At 30.8% G+C, this 25,216-nt stretch overlaps 1 protein-coding gene across 1 annotated transcript; it reads left to right on the top strand.

Annotated features, from left to right (window-relative positions):
- The first annotated feature begins 320 nt into the window (after positions 1–320).
- LOC139867185 (mitogen-activated protein kinase homolog NTF3-like) lies at positions 321–3,060 on the top strand. Its single transcript, XM_071855518.1, has 3 exons — positions 321–789; positions 1,186–1,612; positions 2,196–3,060. Exons 2-3 carry the CDS (start codon positions 1,190–1,192, stop codon positions 2,901–2,903), a joined length of 1,131 nt encoding a protein of 376 aa, XP_071711619.1. The 5' UTR covers positions 321–789; positions 1,186–1,189; the 3' UTR covers positions 2,904–3,060.
- The last annotated feature ends 22,156 nt before the right edge of the window (positions 3,061–25,216 follow it).

Here is a 25,216-nt window from a genome sequence, read left to right as displayed (position 1 = left end):
GTTATACACGTGTAACAACCACGCAGTTACATCATCTTAAAACTTCTTTCTAAATACAACAATTACCAAAAAATCACGTTTTATACGAATTATAACAATTCTATCATATTCATATTTATTAAGCTAGACAATATTTTAAATTTGTATATTAGTAGCCATTGGGAACGAACGAAAACAAATAAATCCTTGACCCATATATTTATACTACGGATATTCTTTTTAATATTACATTTTAATTTTAATTTTATAATTTAACTTTAATTTTATTTTCATTTACGGTTAAACATAATAATAATAATAGTAATATAATAATAATTTATACTCCGTATATTTCATCTTCCTTACCCTGTTCACTGGTCCATCAAGACAGTGCCCATGCGTTCTTCTGATCACAATCAGATCACCAATCATACTCTTAATTTGATGTTTTCTTAGATCCATTTAATCAAATCTTTTTTTAATTCTCGAATAACAACAAATTCTGTTATCAATCTCTGTTTTCTTTATCTAAAGAATTTCAAGATCACATCTTTCTTCACTTGCAATCAGCAAATTGAATTTGTATTTGGGTGCAGTTATAGTTTAATCAAGTTGGGTTTTTGGATTATTACTCTGAATCGATGTAAATTTCCTCAATTTTGATGCTTTCGCAACTGAAAGTTGTTGATTTTGGCTTAAATTGAATTGGGTATGAACTTTAAGCTTACCAGAGTTTGATGGGTAACAAGAATACTGAGAAATTTAGTCACTTTTGCAAATTGAGTTGAAGATTGTGTACTTGAAAAAAAGGTATGATTGTTTTTAGGTTTTTAATTTAATTTTATTTTTTCTGAAATTTTGTTATCATTTGGTGTTTTATCTTTCTTGCTAATTAGAGTAAGTTAATTATATAGTACTACTGTAAAATAACTCAATACCCAAATTGGAAAATGTGTGTGCATCAGTTTAGTACCTTTTTTTTACTATTTTAAATGTTGATATTTTTCTTATGATCTACATATCTTGTGCTGCTCCAAGAACCAAATGTTTCATTGTAAAATCTAACATATTTTTTGTGCATTATTATTGGTTTTTACTAATTCTTATGCTTTTACAATATTGGGATCTAATATGAAGTCTAAAATGCTGTGTAATTACTGTTTTTTTTTTTTTTTTTTTTTTTTTTTTTTTTTAATCTTGATGTAGAAAAATGGCAACACCAGTTGACCCACCAAATGGGATTGAAACACAAGGAAAACATTACTTTTCAATGTGGAAGGCATTATTTGAAATCGACACAAAATATGTTCCTATCAAGCCCATTGGTCGAGGTGCGTATGGGATTGTTTGTTCGTCTGTTAACCGTGAAACGAATGAAAAAGTAGCGATTAAGAAAATACACAATGCCTTTGATAATCGTATTGATGCCTTGAGAACTTTGCGTGAACTTAAGCTTCTTCGGCATCTCAAACACGATAATGTAATAAGTTTGAAAGATGTGATGGTTCCGATTCATAGAAGAAGTTTTAAAGATGTTTATTTGGTTTATGAACTTATGGATACTGATTTGCATCAGATTATTAAGTCGTCTCAAGCTCTTAGTAATGATCATTGCCAATATTTCCTCTTCCAGGTATGTCGATTTAATCATACGCAATTGACTAAATTTAAGTAATGCATATACATATAGCGGTTAAAGGATTTGCGTTCTTACAAGTGATTATGTGTTATAAAATACAGCATTAGGATATGGTTTTATTTGACATTGTAGATCTGTAAATGGGTGGGATTTTTATCCGTTCAGGTTACCCCAATAGGGCGCGTCTTTTTTGACTGATATGTATATAGCCCAGGTTATAAAGATCACTACTTGGGGAGTACTCGGTCGGGAACGGGTGTACAATGATGTTGACCAAGTTTGACCTTGACCGATTTTGGCTGGTTTTTCGAGTAATCCCGAGTTTTGATCGATTATCTGAGTAATCCCGATTTTCGGCCGAGTTTGACCAAGTTTTGACTTAGATTGACCGAGTACTCTGCGAGTTGCTATAAGTCTAAAACCGAGTCTGCAATAGCCAAACCGAGCCCCAAGTTGTTTACCTAGTGAGGTTCGAGTCTGGTAATCACTTTTCTTGCAGATGGTGTAGTGTTAATTCAGATTCAGATAATCATAAACCGAAACTGTTTCTCTAAATGGTGCGATTTTTTTTTCGTAGTTGTTACGAGGTTTGAAGTATTTACATTCGGTAAACATCTTGCATCGTGATTTGAAGCCCGGGAACCTACTCATCAATGCCAACTGTGACCTAAAAATATGCGATTTCGGGCTAGCACGTACAAACAACGGTAAAGATCAATTCATGACTGAATACGTTGTAACTCGTTGGTATCGGGCCCCAGAGCTGCTTTTATGTTGCGACAATTACGACATCTCGATCGACGTATGGTCTGTCGGGTGCATATTTGCTGAACTTCTTGGCAGAAAACCGCTTTTTCCGGGAACCGAATGTCTTAACCAACTTAAACTGATAGTCAACATACTCGGGAGTCAACGAGAAGAAAACATTGAGTTTATCGATAACCCGAAAGCAAGAAACTATATAAAGTCGCTTCCTTTTTCGCCCGGGACTTCGTTTTCTCGACTTTATCCTAACGCTCATCCGTTAGCGATTGATTTGTTGCAGAAAATGTTGGTTTTTGATCCTTCGAAAAGGATTAGTGTTGTTGAAGCCCTTCGTCATCCTTATATGTCTCAACTTTATGACCCCAATATGGATCCTCCGGTTCAAATACCTGTGGATTTGGATATAGATGAAGATTGGGGAGAAGATATGATAAGAGAGATGATGTGGAAAGAGATGGTTTATTATCATCCTGAAGCTGTTGCTACTGCTAATAATAGTAATGCAGATGTAATGTTGTAACTTGTTATTGTGATTGTATGTAATAAGCATGGATACATATGTATAATGCATTACTAGTTTGTGGTTTTTAAATGCATTACATATGCCACTGCAAAACAGTTTTAACTTGTTTTCTGTACATATGTTATGGGGTGTATTTCTTTCCACTAATGTTTGTTGATGCTACTTATGAAACTCTTTTTACTACTGTATAGTGTATACTAATAATGTACGAGGATATTAACACATTAACACATTAACATAATACTTGAACATTATGAACAATAACCAAATGATGACGCCAGCAGTGTTGCCATCATTCACTTTTTTCTGAAATATTTTTTAAATATAAAATTTTATACCCTTACCACAACGCAAAAGCTTTTTCCCCTCGTTAGAATTAAGATGTAGATAGTTGAGCTTCTTTTGAGAACATACTCTTTCTTGAATAGAGTTAATGATTTTCTTTTGAATACACACTTCTAACTTTTATGGCACTTATACTGTGAGATCTATTGTAATGGTAAGGGTGAAATTTGGTGTGGGGGTGGAGTCGGTTAATTGATGCTAATGCGGGGTAATGAGGTGGCGTGTTGAGAGTATGGTGGTAAAGCTATTTTAATTATTTTTTTCATTTTAATTTTAGTACTTCATCCGTTTCAATTTAATAATCTATGTTTGGCTTTTCAATTTATTCTTTACCAACTTTGACTTGATATATTTTTGTTTTCTTATGTATTATTTAATTAAATTTATATAAATATATTGAGTTTTAAACGTGTCTTCATTTATATAACTTTCATTAACACAAAAAAGAATATTTTAATTAAAGTTGATAAAAAAATATTTGAAAAGTCTAACATAGATTATTAAATTGAGACGAATGGGAGTAGAAATTATTTTAATTTTTAATATTGTTTAATTATTTAAATTTAATTGAAGTAATTAACAAAATAAAATAAATAAATATAACACACATGATTAAAATTAGAAAATGATTAAGTTAATTAATAAGTCTTAAAAATGGAAAATTCCATTGATTAAAAATGTACTAAAATTTGAACATATACACTAAGAGATTGGTTACGATGTATGTTTATCATGTTATGTAGGTACTTGAAAGTATCGTGAAGGTAAGGAAACTGTTAGGATTATTGGACCCAAACAAGACGTATAATTTAATCTAATCATACACCCACGAACAACAAACGAATTAGCTAAAGCAATAAACGATAAATAAATGACACATGGATTTAACGTGGTTATATCCCAACTCCAAACACGAAGAAAGGGTTACTCCACGGGCGCAAAGCAGAGATTTTTACTATAATTTTCTTGCACACAATTACAGTGAGGCTAAGGGTCTATTTATAGTGAAACATTAAAGCTAGCTACTTGTTGAACAAGCTAACTTGTCCTTCAAGCCAAAGGCAATTCAAAAATAAAATACTTGCTCCCTAAGTAAAACTTGGCTTCCAAGCTAACTTAATCTCCAAGCTAATTTTCTTTTCTTTTGTTTAAAGTTTCCATATCTCAACAATCTCCCACTTGGAGACTTTGAACAAACCCATACCGATCTTCAACAGAAAATCCAAACCACCCCAACTGTATTTATTCAAAACCCACAATAACTCCAGATTAGCTGATTATCAGCTCCTTTTGATACCGCCGCGTAAGCTACCCGAATCACGCCGCACTTCACTCGTTAAACTACGAGCAAGTGAAGTCTTTCGACACCAAAAAATACCGCTGAGCGATAATCCAATCTCTTAGTTACTGGCTTGGGCCATCTCGGTTTCTTTCACCACCATCTTTAATCATGAAGATCATCTTCTTACACTAGAAGATCAATTGAAGTGAGCGAGACTTCAATCATAGGATTCTTTCATGAGAAAACGTCGCCTCACCGATCGATCTAGACACGTCCAATCCCGAACACACATGTCAACGACCATCCTCGTACAGAATTTTCATCTATCTATGATTTCCTTCACCAACAAAAAGGAACTCCAACAGACGCCTTTGTAGACTATTTTTCAGGATACCCTAGTGCGAACGCCATCACCACCTTGAAGTCTACTATCTTTTCAACTTTCAGCTTTCTCGTTGGTACACTAACCTCCTCATAGCGCTCTGAATTTCACAAACCCCATCTTCTCATCCCAAGCACGCTCCCACTGTACGAGTAAGAATTGTATCGCAGCTTCGAGAAGAAACTTTGTTCGTATCACCGGTTAGTCACAAATTACTTTGTCATCGGAGAGTAACAAGTATTCGTAGCCAAAGTGTTACCGGAATTAACACACTAAACTTGAGAACATTGGAGAAACAAGTCGCTCAACCATCTCCACAACCCTACTAGTTGTTTAGCTCGATAATTTCCGTCGGTAACCAAACTCTCACCGAGTTTTCGACACCCTCAACGATCCTAGAAAGCTCAAGTTCCGGGACTTACAAGATTATCCGCACCTATCCATCACCTAAAGATTTCTATTGATCACCCTCGAAGAAAACCACTCCCTTTATTGAAACATCAACCAATAACTGAGCAACAGTCAGATGCGTTCTATCCGACACCCTTCGACATCAATTTCCTTAGTGACAAGGAACTCTAACCCGCCCGCATATTTCATTGACTTGGAATATTCGACCATATACTTGGTCCCCCCGTTTCAAAATACGCAAGCACCAAACTTCCCCGATAACTCCCACTGTCGATAATAACCCGGATGTAATCGCGTCATTACTGAAAGACCCAAACCTGAGAGAAACCACCCTTGTAAGCCTCTGTAACAAACCCACATCCCACAATATCCAGCTCGTATCGCTCGAAGTTTCTGAGACTAAACTATCTCGCACTCGCGTCATCAAAACCCGAAAAGTTCACCCTGAAAACTGCCCAGATTCGAAATATCGTATCTCAAAAATCCAACGTCCAATCATCACCAAATTTAAACCACCAGTAGATCCGACTGTTTTGCAATACCAGTAAAAATTTCAGTTCGATCCAACAGTAGACGAATTTACAATGAATTTTCTACTTCTGCTGCGCAATCACAAAACCCCAAGAGTTTTCATGACGGCTGTCAACTTCGAAAACACATAACTCCAAATCTAACGGTCCGATCACTTTCAAATTTTTACTGCCTCTAGATCTACTTGTCGACCACCTACAGTCCGATTTTCAGGTCAATCCAACAGTAGACGAACTGGCAATGATTTTCCTACTACAGCTGCGCAATAAAACCCCAACTTGAGTTGCTGCAACTTCGAAAAATCATATCTCCCAATTGAACATTCCGATCTCTACGAAATTTTTACCACAGTTAGATCTATGAGTCGCAACCCCCAGTTAAAATATCATGGTGATCCAATGGTTAACGAACCGGCTATGAATTTTCTTCTGCATCAGTTTCTGAACATCCGAATTTTGAAAAAAAAAATCTCTCATGCAACATAACTTATCGATCCGACCACCAACTCCGTTACCACCGCGAGCCACCATAATAATATATTAGTAATCATAGACAATTCTAATAGATTATATCACGAGTACATCGACTATACCCGCGAGTTCTTCGCGATCAACTAAGTCTCTAGATCTCGATCCATGTTGGACAAATCATAGATCTGTCGTTTGTTAATGCTTTCAACTCGCCATTGCTCCCACTCGAAACCATGAGCTCTTATACCACTTGTTAGGATTATTGGACCCAAACAAGATGTATGATTTAATCTAATCATACACCCACGAACGACAAACGAATTAGCTAAAGCAATAAACGATAAATAAATGACACATGGATTTAACGTGGTTATATCCCAACTCCAAACACGAAGAAGGGTTTACTCCAAGGGCGCAAACCAGAGATTTTTACTATAATTTTCGTGCATATAATTACAATGAGGCTAGGGGTCTATTTATAGTGAAACATTAAAGCTAGCTACTTGTTGAACAAGCTAACTTGTCCTTCAAGCCAAAGGCAATCCAAAAATAAAATACTTGCTCCCTAAGTAAAACTTGGCTTCCAAGCTAACTTAATCTCCAAGCTAATTTTCTTTCCTTTTGTTTAAAGTTTCCATATCTCAATAGAATCGATCCAGGATTAGAGGAGCACCGGCTGTTGTAATTGGTATGCAAGTCTCTTTTGAATCTAGCGCCTAGATAACCGCGTAATGACGCATTGGTCATAATGTGTAATTTGTATGATATTTACTTGTTGATGTTACGAGACCATATTTTGGGAGTTGTTGTAATTCTTGTAATGAGTTCAAAGGGTTATGTTTGTAAATGACGTGTTTAAAGTTTATGGATTTATGGATGTTTAATTATGGTAAAAAAAAATCGTTTTGAATGTAAAACGGGTATCACGGTCAGAAACGATCGACACAGGCACTCCGGGCCGTGCCACCACTTCCTGCAAATATTATTTCGATAACACCTCTGATGAGGAGGCCTCCTTAATTGGAAATATTAAGGCGCTTTTCGTCAATCGGTCGACAATAACCCAAATTGCATCATGCTGGCGGGGCGTTCTAGAAAACTTTGTCACCAAATCCATAGTAATATGCTAGTTAGCGGAAATTTCTAGGAAGATGCCAGATATGCTCGGTTAAGTCTTCACGTAGTTGATTATGCACATCTTTGTCATGTATTTATGTATCTCTAGTATCAATATCCTTTCCTCGATTCCTAACAAAGTTAGGATGGTTTTTTGGCATGGATGATATTGGTTTAAGATCCAATATTAATTTTCAAATGTTAATATATGTTTTGATGATGACAATCACCTTGAGTGATTAACAAGAATGTTGAAGTAAAAACGCAAGTTCATAAATCCACATTTTCTCAGAAAACGACCAAAACACTCAACACATAAATCGAAAAGTGTTGTTTTACAAAAGAAGCATGCACATAGTCATCGCCACGGTTTGACCACAAGATCGACCGCTCATGCTCTGTACTTAAGTTTCTTAGTCTAACTAGATTCCGGAATTCACGGTCAACACCATGACTCTGCCGCAAAGTGACCGTAGTTTTCTCTAATTTAATTATACTTTTCAAAGTGTAGTGATCACATATGGCTTTGACACTATTAATAGCTGAAACTTAATCTAATGCATATTGAGTTTCCAAATGATAATTAATTAGGTTTAATCGGTTTCACATAAAAACATAATTATCATCATTAGTCACCATATGACTTAAAACTAATCACTACAAACGCATAAGTGTTTGATGATCTTTACAATTATAATATCTATCTAGAAATCTTAAGAATGGTCATCAATTCTTGATTAGGAGAAGATCCTTTTTATACATGAGTTATAAATCAACGTACACTTATACATTTATATGTTTAAATCTAATATGATTTGTTGATATGTCTAACGAGGTGTTGCAAGTATACATGAATACTGATTTTAAGATCAAACCATGTGAAGTTTCACTCAAACATATTAAGATATGGTTTGATGACTTGTAACGATCTCGATTTATTAATATCGAACTATCATAAGTAAATGTACTTGGATAAAGAATTCAAGTTAAAATCATATGAAATTACCTAATACATTGAAGGATATGGTTTTACCTATGTGTATTAATTATCACCAATGTGCTTATTTAAATAATTGATTAAGTGATTAGGAATACCTAGCATAGAGCATGTTGTCCAATATGCAAAATTATATGCGTTTATACATTGACATACTAAAAACTTAATTTTGCTTAATGCTTAAATGATTAATATATATTGCCTTAAGATGATAATCTTAACTTTCTTATTAATAGACAAGTGGTTATTAACATGCATGCTTAATATACCTAAAACATGTTATTAATGCAAGCTCTAATTAAGATTATAAGATAAGTGATCAAACATCTAGATTCAAAACTTCAAATCAAGGAAAATGATGTTTCTCCTTGTAAGATCACCATTATACATGAGATAGATAATGTTTATAACCTAACCTAATCTTCGCTTAGTAATGCCGTCTGATTAACTAAAACAAAATTAGCTTTATTGCCTAATGATAGTTAAGCTTATCCAACGTCTAACTCATTGTGATTAAAGATAAATTTGAATTCTAAGTTTGGATATGATCCAAATTTGTACTTAGCTCATTTGGTAAACATGATGGAATGTCAAGAAAGAAAGACTTACCTAAAGCGTTTGTGTCAAGTCACTTTCATGAAGCAAGTCCAGGATAATTCAAACACTTTAAGCCTATATCACATGTCTAGGCAAGTTTACACCTTTTGCGGGTTCAAATTTGAGCAAAGAGATCAAAATGATCAGTTACAAACACTCTCTAATGGCTATACAACGAATATATTCTCAAACCTAAAATAATACGGTTGAAGCACGGCTAACCGTGTAGTCGACCGTGTATTGTCTGAAAGTTGTAAAGTCCGCGACTATAAATTCCAAAAACTGGTGTGACTTGCAAAGAGAGAGAGGTCCCTTCAGAACTTCCTTCAAACACATCAGAGATCACATGGCACTTCGGTTCATATATTTACATAGGGTGATTAGCTGGAGGAATATTTTATCTTTTACCCAAGATAGAATTAATGAAAACTCGATTCTTAATTCACTATCATTTGTGAGTTTATATTGTAAGCTACTTTCTTTGAAGTATTCAAAGAAGTAGCATAAACATTCACTTGTAATAGTTGCTAAGTGACTGTAAGTATCTAACTTGGGGTGATCAAGTTAGTGCCATTGTTCCTATAATACGAACACCATTCTACTTAGCTAACCAATTTCCTTAAAGGTACTTAGGAAATTGATTGTTCTTATGACAAGAACAATCCGTATCTCATTATAGATATGTGTGATCCAAGTAGTCCTTAATCTTTCGAATTGATAGGAAGATTGTTGGTGTGACTTATTTATGAACAAGGGTTCTAATCGGATCTCCACCGAATTTAGAAGAAAACTTAGTGAAGCTAACTCCCGACACAATGTGTCGAGGATTAGATTAAGGAGGCTTGGTTAAAGTTCTCCCCAACCACTATAAATCATTGTGTGTGCATTTTACATAAATTACATTATTTCATCAATAAACACAAATGCTTCCGATCTTAGAACTTATGCCTTGAACTTCAAACATGTCGAATTTTTTTTAAAAAATCACTAAGTAACTATTCACCCTCTTTAGTTACTTACGGCTGGTATCATGGTGGTTGCTCTAATCTTTACTCAAAATTGTTTTTAATTTCTATGAAAAATTTGTTTAAAAACCCAAGTTAATGATCTTGAAACTAAGCTCTACTCACATGGAAATAGCAACACATTGCTAAATATTAATCCAAAAGAGAGTACTTCAAGGAGTGTGGATCATAAACAAGGAATAATGGTCATCAACCTTGAGCTACAAGACATATTTGAAGTTGGAAACGTTAAGGAAGAAATCAAAGAAGCATCTCTTCTAACAACTTCAAAGCACCCACATGATAAGAAGTCAAGTAACCAACTAGGATGCTCAAGCTCACACCTATCACGTTAGGAAAAACACCACCATTCACATGGTGAGGTAAGGTAGCTTGTTTCGAATACAAGTTGATGAATCTAACTAATTATGTGAAGATTTTGTACCTTAAATGTTGTGATAATTAAACTAAACACCAATTCAAAAGACAATATGAACAAAGAAATCTTCCTTTAACAAGACTAAATTTAATAGGTTTTACCCATAGATCTTGTAGAATAAAAATGTTGGGTTGTGTCAAAATCACAGCTATAATGTACACAATACAAAGCAACTTGAAACTTGTTATGAAAACTTAGATCTAGGCTATATGATTTAATTAAAATTACTTGTGCCTTGCATGAAAACTGACATGAACTATAGTTTGATGAATGCTTGATTAATTGAACTTACAAAAATTAGATCTTTATGTGATAACCTCTAGGATCAAACTAAAGAGCATTTCGTAGTAAATTCTTCTTTAAAACTCAAGAAAGTGAATAAACTCTTTGTTCTAATCATCTCCTTGATTAGAATGAGAATCATGACAAAATAAATTAAACCTTTGGCTCAAATCATCAAATTGATTAAGAAGTAAAGGGCTTAATGAGATGAAATTGGTAATGGACTCAAATCATGATCTCAATCATACGAACTTTTGGCTCCAATCATAACCATGATTCATAATAAAAGTGTCGTACAAAATCGGTCAAACTTTTGGCTCAAATCATTTGAAATGATTAAGTAGCAAAAAGTTAAGGTTAAGATTAAATTAACCTTTGGCTCAAATCATATCCTTTTAAAGTAGTAAAGGTTCTACTAAAAGATCTAACCACTCAATTTGAAGAAGTCACGATCGAAACTATCCGTCGACCAGCAATCAAAGTCACAAACATCATGTTTGAAACCACGATTGAACTGTAGAATCAACCGTAGGTTAAAAGACAAACATATTGTCCTATCATTCAACCATCTTCTCATTTGTTTACTCTCTGGTCCCCATCTTTGAAGATCCTTCTGCGGCAGAAGAATAATCATTCATATACTCAAACGGCATACTCTTAACAAAGGAAATGTAAGTGACTATCTATATTCTAAACATCCTTGATAATCTGCATCATCGTTTGTGTATGTTTTTCACTCATAAAAATCCTAAGTTAAAATGTGTTGCGGGTATGTCGTTCATGATAATACAATATTTTAAATGATTACATGGCTAGAGAAACGTCCAATTGTAAATGATAAAGATTTGATTTCAAGGTTGCTTATTACTCCCTCCGTCCCATATTAATAGTCCACAGACAAAAAACACACAATTTAAGAAAATATTATAAAAGTACAGTACTTTTCTGTTTACTTTCCAGATTTACCTTTACCTTTTCTTTCTCCTTTAATCATATCCACATATATTAAGGGCATAATAGAACTTAAGCTTCTTATTCTCTTCTATTTTTGAAACTGGACTACTAATTTAGGACATCCCAAAATGGACTACTGGACTATTATTATGGGACGGAGGGAGTAGTGTTTATCTATCACATTTAAAGAGTGTAATACATAAGTTCCTTTGACTAAAATCAATATTGTTGCTGAACATGTTTGATTATAACATATCATACTCAAGCTTCAAGAAATTGAGTAAAAATTAATTATTGAAAATGTTAAAAAGCGGTCAAATCACGGGCCGACCATAGAAACGACTGTGGTCGTGCCATGATTTTATCAAGTACGCTGGAAAACCTAATCTAATCAGGCCATTTTAATGTAATATAGGTTTTAGTTACTATGTGATTATTCTTAGAGTGTTACAATTCTGTTGTGATAAATGTATCTCTGCCATCACTCATATGGAAACTCAATGTAATTCATGATCACAAGAATATATATCTACATCACAACACGTGTTCTGTTTAAAATCACTCAACACTTTGAGAAGTTGTAGATGATAACAAATGCACTATTCTTGTATAGATCATGGCTCCATCTAACAAAGGAAAGAAATTTATTGTGTATTCATCTTTTAAAAACATCGAATGCATTCCAGAGTTCAACAAAAATTGGATGAAGGATAGGAAGATCATTGAAGGAAGGATTTTATTATACAATTAAATCAAAGGTCTCTAACGAAAATTCCGCGATGTTAATTGGAATGTTTTTCTTAAGCCGAAAGGACTAATCTATCCAGTACCGGCCAGAGACTTCTATGTGAACTTCAAGTTCGAGTTCATAAAAGAAGAATATCGTGTAAGCTTTACTCTGTTAGACAAAAGTTACAACTGGACACTTGAATAATTTGGTCAAGCCTTGAATGTTCCATCCACTGGTATAGAATTCTACATTAAAAACCATAGTCTGGACCACCTACCAGATTTTGTTACCAAGGAGGACATCATTGCTACTTTGTGCAAAAGGAATGTAAATCAAGACAGGCTAAAAGCTATAGGTCTTCTGGGAAAGGACCTTAAGTCTGAATTTCACATCTGGAGAAAAGTAATCGATCATAACATGTACTACAAATCCAGAAATCATTTAAACATACATCTCACTCAAGCAGCTCTATTATGATGCCTCAACGTAAACAAGATGTAAACATTGCCTACCTTATGAAAAGTAAAATGAGCAACTTGCACACCGAAACGAAAAGATCTCTTCCTTATGGAATGCATCAAAATAAGTTATTCACTTACATCAAGGTTAGACATCGGTTATTTACCACCATCAAAATCATTCCTATTGACTCGTCAAAAAATTCTAGTGTTGGTCATGAAGATAATACCTCTCAAGAAGGAAAAGGAAAAAGTGGTGTAGAAGGAGATGAGAGTGCCAATGATGAAGAAGGATTAGATATAGCTGCTGAAGAAACAAGCCCAAATTCATTTGACCATATTACTGACAGTGATGATGACATACTTGATGTAAGTGAGTTTGATTCCAAAACTTTTGATGACAAGTTGTAAAACACTTATGGTGATCTTATGAAGGGAAAAACGCCAAGGTCAAAAATTAAGAGGATGATGAAAGTGATGTATGGAGCGATCACTTGCCTTTCTGGAAAGGAAAATTGAAAGAAGTTGTATGGATGGTATAGAACTTTTGAACAAGGCAATATGTATTTAGAACTAATATTTAGAATTTACTGTTTAAAACCTTATTATTTATGCAAGTTTGATTCATACCTACGTACTTAGACATTAGAAAAAATCATAACTCTAGGTATAAACCGTTCAAATAAAATAAACACCAATGACTGACGCTCGACCATAGAACAAATTGCATACATGAAGACAACCCCCTCTCTCTCTCCTAAAAGGAATCTTTTTAAAATTCAATTCATAGCTAACATAGACTAGGCCAAAAGCAACTGAAAAGTCTTCTTTGAATAGTAAACGATAACATTAAATAATTCATTTGTAAAATCTCATCTTAGCTTCAAATTAAAACCATCATCATCTCGAATCATCTTTCAAATCAAACTAAAATGTTCGAAATCTTTCCATACAATCCACCTACTAAGCGCGCATGGAGAATGATCTATAACAAAGGAAGACTTCGCTCATTGTGACGACCCGGAAATTTCCGACCAAATTTAAACATGATCTTTATATGTTTCCGAAACGATAAGCAAAGTCTGTAATGTTGAATCTCAAAATTTTGAAACTACATTCATGTAATCAATTACCCTTTGACCGTGCCCGACGATTCATGAACAATTATGTGTAAATAGATATGTATATATATATGTGTGTATATTAAATTGAGAAATATTAATAAAATATTAAACGGTTTGGTTGATCTGAAAATAAGTTATGAAATCTATTATATGGCTTGAAAACGTTAATAAGGTATTAAACGTATAATGTTATACTTATTCATTTTAGATAAACATCTATGTAATAAAACGTGTTATGTGAAATGTGTATATATATATATAGACAAAGTATATTGAACATATATAAGCAGTTTCGAATACAATTAATAGATATAATAACACTCGATTGTTATTAAACAAGTTAATACAAATTTATAAGGATTTAAAATAAACATAATATCTAGTAATAGATTATGTGATCTGAATATAACTAGTTTTAGAAAAATAAACTTTATGATAGTTATTTGATTTAGTTTCAAACGTATGAAAACGTTTTTAATCTAAAAGAATTCTATTACTAAAACGTTTTATAATTGAATATGTATATAAAACCTAATTAAAGTTTATGCTATATATATTAAATCATATATATATATATATATATATATATATATATATATATATATATATATATATATATATATATATATATATATATATATATATATATATATATATATATATATATATATATATATATATAATTTTAAAGATATAAAACGTAATACGATATATTTTGAAAGATTAGTACATTTTATAACTTGTCAAGAATTATATTATTAAAGTTATTATCATTATCTTTTATGGATATAAATTTTAGAAATTATATAAAACGTTTGGAGAGTCACGACTTCTTTAAAACGAATATAACTTTATAAATATCTGGAACCACTTTTGACAAATTGTTACCGAGCCATTTTAATAAGGATAATGGTTTTAACGTTATCTTAAAATTTAGAATCTTTCTAGAAACCTTTTGAAAAGTTATAAATGATAACGGTCCGTGATTAAATTAAAATAGCTTGCAACATGTAATTAAAAACGTACTTATATATATTTCGAATTATTTAATAATCCATATTAGCATTCGATTAGTGACTCAATTGATATTCAAATAAGTTAATTAGAATATTTGAGAAGTCAGAGTAAACACTAGTACATAAATGATTCATATCAAATTATGCTATTTTATGAAAACGATTTTAAATTATATATAATGAACTTTGGAATATAATTAGTTTGAAAAATTAAATATTATGTTATTAAGTAAATATTTCAATTATATATAATATATACAAATTTATATTCATAAATGAATAAATATATATATGTATATATATATATATATATATTTTAAATGATAAAATATAATATTAACCTAGTTATAAAACGTTTTGATAATACTATTATATATATATATATATATATATATATATATATATATATATATATATATATATATATATATATATATATATATATATATATATATAGCAAAACAATGATGTAAGGAAGCAAATGACCAAAACACTCAAATGAATAAGTTACACTTTGAGTGGGATAGTTTTTCATTGATTTGAGTCTTGTTATGTATAAAGGTACATTACACGAAACATAAAGTACCAGTTTTCTAAGCGTACAATATAGCGTTCGAGAAACCGGAATCGGGACATTAGTCGAACTTTAACGTACATGTAATCGGAACAAAATTTACAAGTTAATTATGCACGTAAATATAATATAATATTTAATTAATTATATAAAAATAATATATATAAAATATTATATAATAATCAGCAGCCCACGTTTAAAATTGGTCGATGAGCTGAAAAAGGTAGCTCCGCGATTGCGGAGTTAGATACACACATATGTCGCGATTGCGGAGCAGTAGATCCCAGAAAGGCCCTATAAATTCGATCATTTTTCGGCTCAATTCAATCCACAATTATCAATCTCTCTATCTCTGAGTTATACTCCGTAATATTTATTAATTTATTATTATTATTATTATTATTATTATTATTATTATTATTATTATTATTATTATTAAAAGTTTTATTATTATTATTAGTAGCATACATAAAATACTACGACGAGGTCATGAGCGAGTTATTTCAAAACGGGTTTTTCGAGTGGGATAGAGTTAAGGAAATTATAGGTTATAGCTATGGAGGTTATGGGTATTGTTCGGTGGTATGCTCGTGAGATCAACCTAGTGTTTATCATTTCCATTGCGACTACGTACTTTCCTGTAATATTGAATCACAATATTGATACGTGAGCATTTATATCTTATCTTTTATATATTAATAGTGTATCCCTGACTAGTGCTCGAGTATATATGATTATGCATGCTTGTATGCTTAATTTAGTCGTTAATTAGTTTATGATAATCATGAATTTAATATATATGCTACTGAGATAAGGTATATGATATGCATGTCGTTAGAAAGCTGGCGAAAAATTAATAACTTTTCATTTAGAAAGCGTTTGGTTTCGATGAACAGATTAGAAGATATAGTCAATTGAATTATCATTAATTTTAGTGTTATTATTTAAATGATTATTATTATTACTATCGTCGTTATTATCATTATCTAATAATAATAATAATAATAATAATAATAATAATAATAATTATTATTATTATTATTATTATTATTATTATTATTATTATCAATATAAGTATTATCATTAAAATTGTTATTGTTATTATTATTACTATCGTTATTATCATTAAGGTTATTATTATTAATATTATTATTATTATTATTATTATTATTATTATTATTATTATTATTATTATTATTATTATTATTATTATTATTATAATTATTATCATTAATATTATTATAAAATTTATTATTATTAGTATCATTATCATTAAAACTAATATTAGTATCATCTAACTATTATGATTACTGTTATTATCATTATTATGAATGCGATATAAAAGAGGACTAAAAGCTATTAAACAAATTGATTAGGAAATAATGAGTATAAGTATCATGATGAAATTAAAATATTGTAAGATATTGATTCAGATAAAAATATCGTTTTCATTATTTTTATCATTATTATTATTATTAAAAGTATCATTGATATTAAAACTATCATTTTTATTAAAATTATCATTTTAAATAGAAATATCATTGTTATTATAAAATATCATTATTATTATCATTTTAACATTATTATTAAAAATTATCATTTTAAATAGAATTATTATTTTTATATAAAAATATTATTATTATTACAGTTAATATTAAAAAGTATCATTATTATTAAAATTATCATGATTAGAATTATCATTTTATTATAATTAATATCATCATTAGTAAATATAAATATGTTATTATTATTAGTAGTAGAATAATAATAATAATAATAATTATTATAAAATAATACAACTTTTACTCATTATTATTATTATCAATATTATTTTATCAAATAAATATGTGATACAAAGATATTTTTACCACATGTAATATAATAATACAAACCACTATATTTTTATGATATTAAGTGAACTTTATAAATTTTATTACTTAAGATATATAAAAGTATATTTTTATCATATATAAATTTTAATATAAATTTTTTTATTAATAAACGACTTTTATTATTTACTCTAATAAAATCTGATATAATTATTTAAATATATAAAATGACTATATTTAAGTTATATAATAAACATAAATAGATTTTAGAAGTCATTTTTGGATTAGATGACTTTTGTTGACTTTTGCATGATAATCTCGAGCATTAGGATTGTGATACACTATGACCTGACCTAAATTGTTAGACAGATATTGATCAACATATAAATATATATATACTTTATATAGGTTCGTGAATCCGAGGCCAACCCTGCACTTGTTCAGTGCCGTCATTTGCATTATTGCTACGAAATACAGTATCATGAGATTCATTTGCTCCCTTTTACTCATTACATTTTTGGACTGTGAATTCATGCATAGTTTTAATAACTGTTTTACAATATTTATATGCGTGAGTTTCATTTGCTTCCTTTTTAAATGTTTTTACAATATATATTTTGGGCTGAGAATACATGCGCTATTTTTATAAATGTTTGACGAGATAGACACAAGTACTTAAAAACATTCTACGACTGAATTATTATTTGTACAGATGAGTGTTCCTGTATGTTTATACAGATAAGTGTTCCTGTATGTTTGAGGATATCCTATATGCATTTTGTTAATGTCGGTTACTAGGTGTTTATTCGTATGAATGCATTTTATACAGATGAGTGTTCCTGTATGATGATTGTTTTTGCAGATGAGTGTTCCTGCAGATTATTTATAAAAAATGAAATCTTGTGGTCTATTAAAATTATGAAATCGATTGATTATAATAAAATAATGAACTCACCAACCTTTTGGTTGACACTTTTAAGCATGTTTATTCTCAGGTATGAAAGAAATCTTCCGCTGTGCATTTGCTCATTTTAAAGATATTACTTGGAGTCATTCATGGCATATTTCAAAAGATGTTGCATTCGAGTCATTGAGTTCAACAAGATTATTATTAAGTCATTTATAGTTTGGAAATATTATGAAATGGTATGCATACATATCAACTTTTGTTGTAATGGAATTTGTCTTTAAAAACGAATGCAATGTTTGTAAAACTTATCATATAGAGGTCAAATACCTCGCAATGGAACCATATGTTATTGTATTCGTCCTTATGGATTTGGACGGGTCGCTTCATGTGGTATCAGAGCGGTGGTCTTAACTAACCAAGTCTTGCATTAGTGTGTCTAACTGATAGATATTAAGATGCATTAATAAGTATGGACTTCGACCTTAGCTGCATGTCAAAAAGTTTTGCTTATCATTTCTTGTCGGAAATTACATGCTTATCATTCTTAGTCTAGACACATCTTACAGTATTGATTGCATTAATAGTGTATAGACAAAAATTTATATCTTAGTGTATCTGTTACTATAAAATTTGCCTGACATATTGATGTGTGCGAGGTGTAGTAAGAAATAAATTATATTTTACTACGAAATACTATTAAATACACTACAATTTTACATAAGTTATTTATTTATTTATTGAATGGATATACCTAAACCTTGCTACATCACTTATAGGTAGTGTACCTAATCGTAGAGTAGTGTAGTTTTTAGTAAGTCCGGTTCGTTCCACAGGGATACAGCTAAGTTTAACGCTATATTTATTTTAAACTATATATATATATATATATATATATATATATATATATATATATATATATATATATAGTATTATTATTATAAAAAGGGGGGTTTTACCTTTTAATGACCGGTTTGTCGATTTTAAAACTTAAGTCACAATTAAAACCTAATGTAAAATATTAAATATAAATACAACTTAATTTAAAGCGTAAAGTAAATGACGAGAAATAAAAATGCGATAATTTAAAAGTACGATAATTAAAAGTGCAATAAAATAAAAGTACGATAAATAAAATGATAAATAAAAGTGCGAGTAGATATAAAATAAAGGAATTATGCTTATTTAAACTTCCGTAATAATGATGTTTGACGTGTTGATTTTAATTTATTACCATGGGTTAATTGTTCTTTGTCCTGAATTATTCGATATGTCCATCTGGTTTTGTCCATAATACTCCTTCGGTCATAATTATAAAGTGCGAAAGTCTTCGTCAAATTAACCTTATACCCGAAGTCAAATATTTCAACTAATTGGGGATTCAAACTGTAACAAGGTCTTAGTACTTTATTTAATGAATACACCAAGTTATCGACTGCATGTAATCCAAGGTCTTAATACTTTGTTAACAATTACACCAATTAGCCTTGAATGTAATCCACCCCTGTTTTAATGAGTCCAGTGACTATTAATTCATCTCCGTGCCCGGTCAAATGAATAATTATTAGTATTTATAAATATCCCACCCACCGTACCCAGTCAAGCGTATGTGGTTATATATAAATATGTCAAAGTATAAATCTCTATATTAAATCAACGAGATATTATTTAATTAATATAAAGCTCATTAATAGCCCATAGTCCAATTTCCACAAGTGTCGGTCTTTTGTTCAAACCCCAATTATGGTCCAAAGCCCAATAACCCAGTCTTAATATTTAGTCCAACATCACGATTACTTCGGCTTAAATAAACATAATAATAACTTAGCTACGAGACATTAAATTAAAAAGGTTGAACATAACTTATAATGAGTATTTATCGCATAGTGTTACAAGGACAGAGTTTCGACTTACAAAACCTTAATACATTCGCTATAATAACCTTATTATTATTATTATTATTATTATTATTATTATTATTATTATTATTATTATTATTATTATTATTATTATTATTATTATTATTATTATTATTAACTTAATATTAAAATTATAATTAAAATATAAATATAAATATAAACTGAGAGAAGAGATTGAAGATGGTGTAAATATTTCGTCGAATTGCATCGCCTTTTATAGTGGGATTTGGGCCCTGGTGTGCTCCGCGAGTGCTGAGGTTTTGTGCCTCACAGCTCCGCGAGTGCGGAGCTTCGATTTCCAGCTCACACATAATTTGGATCCTTGCTTGACGACGTTTATTTATTTAATATATAAATATATATATATATATATATATATATATATATATATATATATATATATATATATAATTTACATAATTAATTATATATTATATTATATTATATTTATGTGCATAGTTAATTTGTAATTTTAGGTCCGTTGAGTCGCACGTTGATAGTTGGTTCATGTCTCGGTTCCGGATTTTCGAATGCCTTTTCGTATAATTTAATATCTTGTACTTTGCGTTTTGCAGCTTGTACTCTTGTAATTTTTAGACGTTTCTCATCAATAATTTGAACCACTTGAATTGTAACTTGTACTTTTTAGCTTTTGGTCATTTGCGTCTTCAAATCGTCAAATCTGTCTTTTTTCTTCACATTTTATTATTTAAACGAATATCACTTGTAAATAGAACAATTGCAACTAAAAGCTTGTCTTTCTTGAAGGATAATGCTATGAAATATGTGTTCGAATTTCGCATTATCAAATATTCCCACACTTGAGCGTTGCTTGTCCTCAAGCAATATAGAACTTGAATATAACTTTACTAGAATCACTTCTTTATTCTTCACACTTTGTACATCAGTGATTTTGATACGGCGGTATGAACAATGATAGTAGCGTTGTGGTTTACAGTCCCACATGACTATAAAAATTTAGATCCTTTAAGGAAATTGGATCTTTAAGAAAATATTTGATCTTTTTGAAAATTCAATCTAGCTTTTTGTCATAACCCGACCTTAACCATAAGGACGAATACAATAACATATGATTTCATCGCGAGGTATTGACCTCTATATGCGACATTTTTCAAAAACTGCATTCGTTTTTACAATACAAACCATAGCTTTTATTACAAATACAAGGTTTAAACAACTTAATAATGATTATCGTTTAGCGACAATCTTAGACTTACAAACTATACATGTGATAATAACAATACGACCTCCAACATATTTTACATTACAAATCCTCCGATATGCAGTTTTATTTTTGACACAAATATGCATACTCAAGATCTTGCTTAAATTCAACATGTTGCAGCGGAAGCTTTTAGTTATCACCTGAGAATAAACATGCTTAAAACGTCAACATAAAGTTGGTGAGATATAGGTTTAATGCCGGCAGCATTATAAATATAGACCACAAGATTTCATATATAAACGTTTTAATAAAAATATTCTAAGTTGTTGAGCACTTGATAACCATACTTAACATTTAATCAACGTCGCATATTCCCTTTATTATGAAATCTTACTACACCGTACCAAGTGTAGTCACCGAAACGAAGTACTGTGCAACCGTTGAATACTGGTCGTCCAGTCCGGTTGGGGTTGTCAGGCCCGATAGATCTATCAACAGGATTCGCGTTTACAATACCTCATGTAAATAATAGTTACCAAGTTACAGGGAAGTATGCCAGTGGTACAACTCAATGTAGAATATATATTTTTAATCACTTGTGTCCATAACGTAAATCATAAAATGCATGTATTCTCATCCCGAAATATTTAGAGTTTAAAAGTGGGACTATATACTCACTTTTGCCTTGAAGGTATTTAATTCGACTTGGTCTCCGATAGATATCACGAACCTAACCATATATATAATATATCAACATATTTTCTTTTTAAGTAATCGTTACATACATATATATATATATATATATATACATATATATATATATATATATATATATATATATATATATATATATATATATATATATATATATATATATACTTTTAATACTTTTAATATTTTCTTAGTCCGTAGTTAGCAGTCCGATGTTAGTTGTCCATAATTAGTTGCTCAATAAAATAAATAAAGACCCCATCGTATTCGTATTGATCAGAATTAATCTTGACCCATGGTACCATGTTGTCAAATGACGTGTTGCGTACATAAAGTACCGTGTTGTCAAATGACGTGTTGCGTACAATCATGAGGTCTTATGATTAATCTTCTCGTGTTGTTTACGGGTGGTCCTGAAATATATAAAATCAAATCATAAGTAAATATCTATGAAATATCATATTAATTAGAAATATATGATTAATTTAATTTTTCTCCAAATATTTTCGTAGCTAAACTAGCTTCGGATACCCGATCTTGTTTTAGTCGTAGTTTCTTCATTACAACTCCGTTTTTGTTGGTTCAACTTGCCACTTCCTTGGATCGAGTCAAATTCTAAGAATATGAACTGAAAATACCTTAGGTTGTATTTGAAATCACAGGTTATAGGTCAAACTTTGGTGAAACTTATGAAAGTGATCATTTTCCATCATAAAAACAACATTTAATGATCATTTTTCTAAAAATACTTACACTTTGAGTTAAACCATGAAATTTTTATGTGTTAACATATTCATAAGAAATATCATTTTTCCAAAACATAAACTTCCAATTCAAAGCTTAAGATGGTTTTTAATTATCCAACCCAAAACAGCACCCGGTTGCACTCCGACGACGTATATTCAGTTTTTAAGATGTTCTTTGTAAAACCAAGTTATATCTTGTTAAGTTAGCATATCATTATGATATATTACAGGTCTTGAAGTATTTTAAAAGTTAAGTTAGAAGGATCTATTTAGTTTGCAAACAAGTTTGAAATCATTCAAACTATGTTCTTGTTGTTAAAATTTTACAACACAAAATAAGATAACTATATAAATATGAATCGAATAAGGTTATGAACAAGGTTACTACCTCAAGTTACTTGGACAAAGTTACTGTAAAAGATGAGAAAAATTCTAGAACCAAAAGAGTGGTGGAGTTGGATCAAAAGGTTGGAAGTAAACTTGTATTTTTGGAAGGATTATTGAAGTTTTCTTCTAAGGAATTTATTATGATGATTAAGGCTTGTTTTTGAAGCTAGATCTTCATGGTTATTTTCTGAGATTGTGAAGAACACTTAAGGTTCCTAAGAGTGTGTTTTTGGTTAGAGAAAATGTGTAGTAAAAATGAAATTGGAATGGAGTATAAATGGTGGTGAAAAGATGTATAAATTTGTAATATTGTGCAAAAGTATTGTAATATGCTAAATTGATTAATCATGCATGCTAAGATCCAAAATTGGCTGACTCATGGCTACTAATAAAGTGATTGTGATGTGTATATACCAATAGTAAATACGTATAGAAGCTGAGTATGATACGGGTACATATACCCTAGATATACGTATAAAAATCTTGAGAAAACGGAACGAGGATTCAAATATAGCTATCTTTTGTAAATATACTTATATTGTTTTATGTATATAAATCCTTTAAAAGTGATAAAATACATATCTATACGATACATGTATAAGCATTATAAGTTTTAAGTATTTAAGTCGAAGAAAGTCACATATAGTTATCGTTTTGAAAACTTAAGTTAGTAGTCTCAAAATATACTTATAACTCATTGTTATTAGTACACAATGAGATGTTAAAACATTCTTAGATCATGTTAAATATATAAAAATACATATATATACACAAACGTATAATTATCGTATGTTATATAGTTCGTGATATCATCGGTCAAATTGGACGGTCAAACGTTGTGTAAAACTCTTTTCAAAAACATAAGTCTCAACAATTTAGATTGCTTATCATGTTGGTAAGGTTTAATTTACGTAAATATTAATCTCATAGGTATAAAATGATCGGAAAAATCTGGGTCGTTACATTTTACCCTAGATAAGTTTTCCGGAATAACCCTTCACCGGTGTTTGCAAAATATTTTTTTTGTGGGTTTTGTGGGTTTTGTGGGTTTCAGATTTGAAAATTTTAGCTCAAAACTTATGGTTTTGTGTCACCCACTTGCTAACCTTGTATTAGGAAAGCAACACGTCCAGTATACTTGCTCCGTATATTACCTTTCGGTAAACTACCGTCCGGTTGTAAAGGAAAGCGTTGAACAAGCAACTGTTAAGGCAATGTCTAATGACATGCTTTTGATTATGGTCTATATCGTGTTGGATGTAATTACTATCCTTTGTAGGAGTAATAGTAAAGATCACCCTATAATTTTTTGGTCTGGCACAAGGTCCTATCTTCGACCATGCCATGCAACCACCGTTCTTACGGTTGACACCCGATTTAGTTCAGGTGACCTAATGAATTCCGATGAAATCTTAGGATTTTACGTTCAATGGCAATGAACGCATTGAAAATAGGTTTTCAGAAAACAAATCGGTTTTAATTTGATCAAAATATTTTCTCGTTCAAGCTCGAGTTTAGATATCATCGAATTCCATGAGTTTGTAATTCTCAATCTTTAAGGTCAATCTCAAGGATTGAGTAATATCAGGCTTAAAAGCTGATTTTTAATCTTTAAGGCGATTATCCTTTCTGGGGATCTAATTCATTAGTCTTATAAGCTAATTTGCATGGTGCCCCCCATTGTACGAGACAGACCCTCTCATGGTTAGGATAAGTCTGACCACTTGGCAACCCTGTTTGATGCTGAGGTCCGTGGATTTGGATAATGCTAAAAACGAACATATATTTCATAGCATTTATCTCAAGAAAGACAAGCTTTTAGTTGCAATTGTTCTATTTACAAGTAATATTCGTTTAAATAATAAAAGGTGAAGACAAAAGACAGACTCGACGATTTGAAGACGCAAACGACC

This window comes from Rutidosis leptorrhynchoides, chromosome 9 (assembly GCF_046630445.1).
Source record: "Rutidosis leptorrhynchoides isolate AG116_Rl617_1_P2 chromosome 9, CSIRO_AGI_Rlap_v1, whole genome shotgun sequence".
Lineage (NCBI taxonomy): Eukaryota > Viridiplantae > Streptophyta > Magnoliopsida > Asterales > Asteraceae > Rutidosis > Rutidosis leptorrhynchoides.
The sequence above is the reverse complement of the archived record's forward strand: the minus strand, read 5'-3'. Positions and strand labels throughout refer to the sequence as shown.